This window comes from Orycteropus afer, unplaced genomic scaffold (assembly GCF_000298275.1).
Source record: "Orycteropus afer afer isolate SDZICR_OR568_19922 unplaced genomic scaffold, OryAfe1.0 scaffold00182, whole genome shotgun sequence".
In the NCBI taxonomy this organism is placed as follows: domain Eukaryota; kingdom Metazoa; phylum Chordata; class Mammalia; order Tubulidentata; family Orycteropodidae; genus Orycteropus; species Orycteropus afer.
The window spans coordinates 537,734-538,510 of record NW_006921769.1 but is presented as its reverse complement, the minus strand read 5'-3'; the positions used below and the strand labels follow the sequence as shown (position 1 = coordinate 538,510).

The window sequence follows — 777 nt, the reverse complement described above, 5'->3', positions numbered from 1 at the left end:
CTTTGTTGTTGTAGTCAGCCAGTTTCTCTCGGAGATCCTTCTCCATTTCTTCATTTTTCCCCCGAGACTCTCCAAACAGCTTCTTCACTTTCTTCAGAAGGGCTTCTGCAGCTCTGCAACCCCCCAACCCAATAACAGACAATGAGCTCAGGCTACCGCCTCAAGGATCATTGGTATTAAAATGTGTTACAAAGGGATGCTAACATTAAAATAATGAAAAAAACAAGAAAGCAGTTAAAATAGATACACTTTGTACTAAAACAAATTGAAAACTGTTACCTGGAAAGGGGTAAGACCATTTATAGTTAAAATTCATGCAAAACAAAAACACTTTCCTGTTCATTAGTGGCATAACATTTCAACTGGAAATGGTCTCAAGTCATTCCCATAGTCTGACTGATGAAATTAGTATTATGACTTACTTCATACACACACACACACACACACATACACACACAGCCACCTCATTTACCAAAATGAGATATTTTCTCAATCACTTTGAATGTAAGGGCTGAATACTGATATGTCTGGTTAGAAACTAAACAGAAATCTATGTTATTGTCATGGTAGTATAATATTATCTTGATCTGCTTTTCTTTTTCTTCCAATTGAATGATCTGGGAATTTTGCAGTTTAACTTAATAGTTTTCATAAAGTGATAATACCTGGCCCTTAAGAAAGGCTAATACTTGAAAATTAAGTAGTTTTCAAACTAACATACATCACAATTCCTGAAGAGTTTGGTGAAAAACAGATTGCTAGGCCTAATCCTGAAAG

General features: G+C 35.5%; 1 protein-coding gene across 1 annotated transcript in view; it reads right to left on the bottom strand.

The window, feature by feature from the left end:
* Positions 1-777, bottom strand: part of LAMA2 (laminin subunit alpha 2) — a gene marked incomplete at its 5' end in the record, with an annotated part of 713,189 nt that overhangs the window by 182,102 nt on the left and 530,310 nt on the right. The window contains one exon of the mRNA XM_007947384.2: positions 5-113. Within this exon, the coding sequence (XP_007945575.1) occupies positions 5-113 (109 nt within the window). The remainder of the gene's footprint in view (positions 1-4; positions 114-777) is intronic.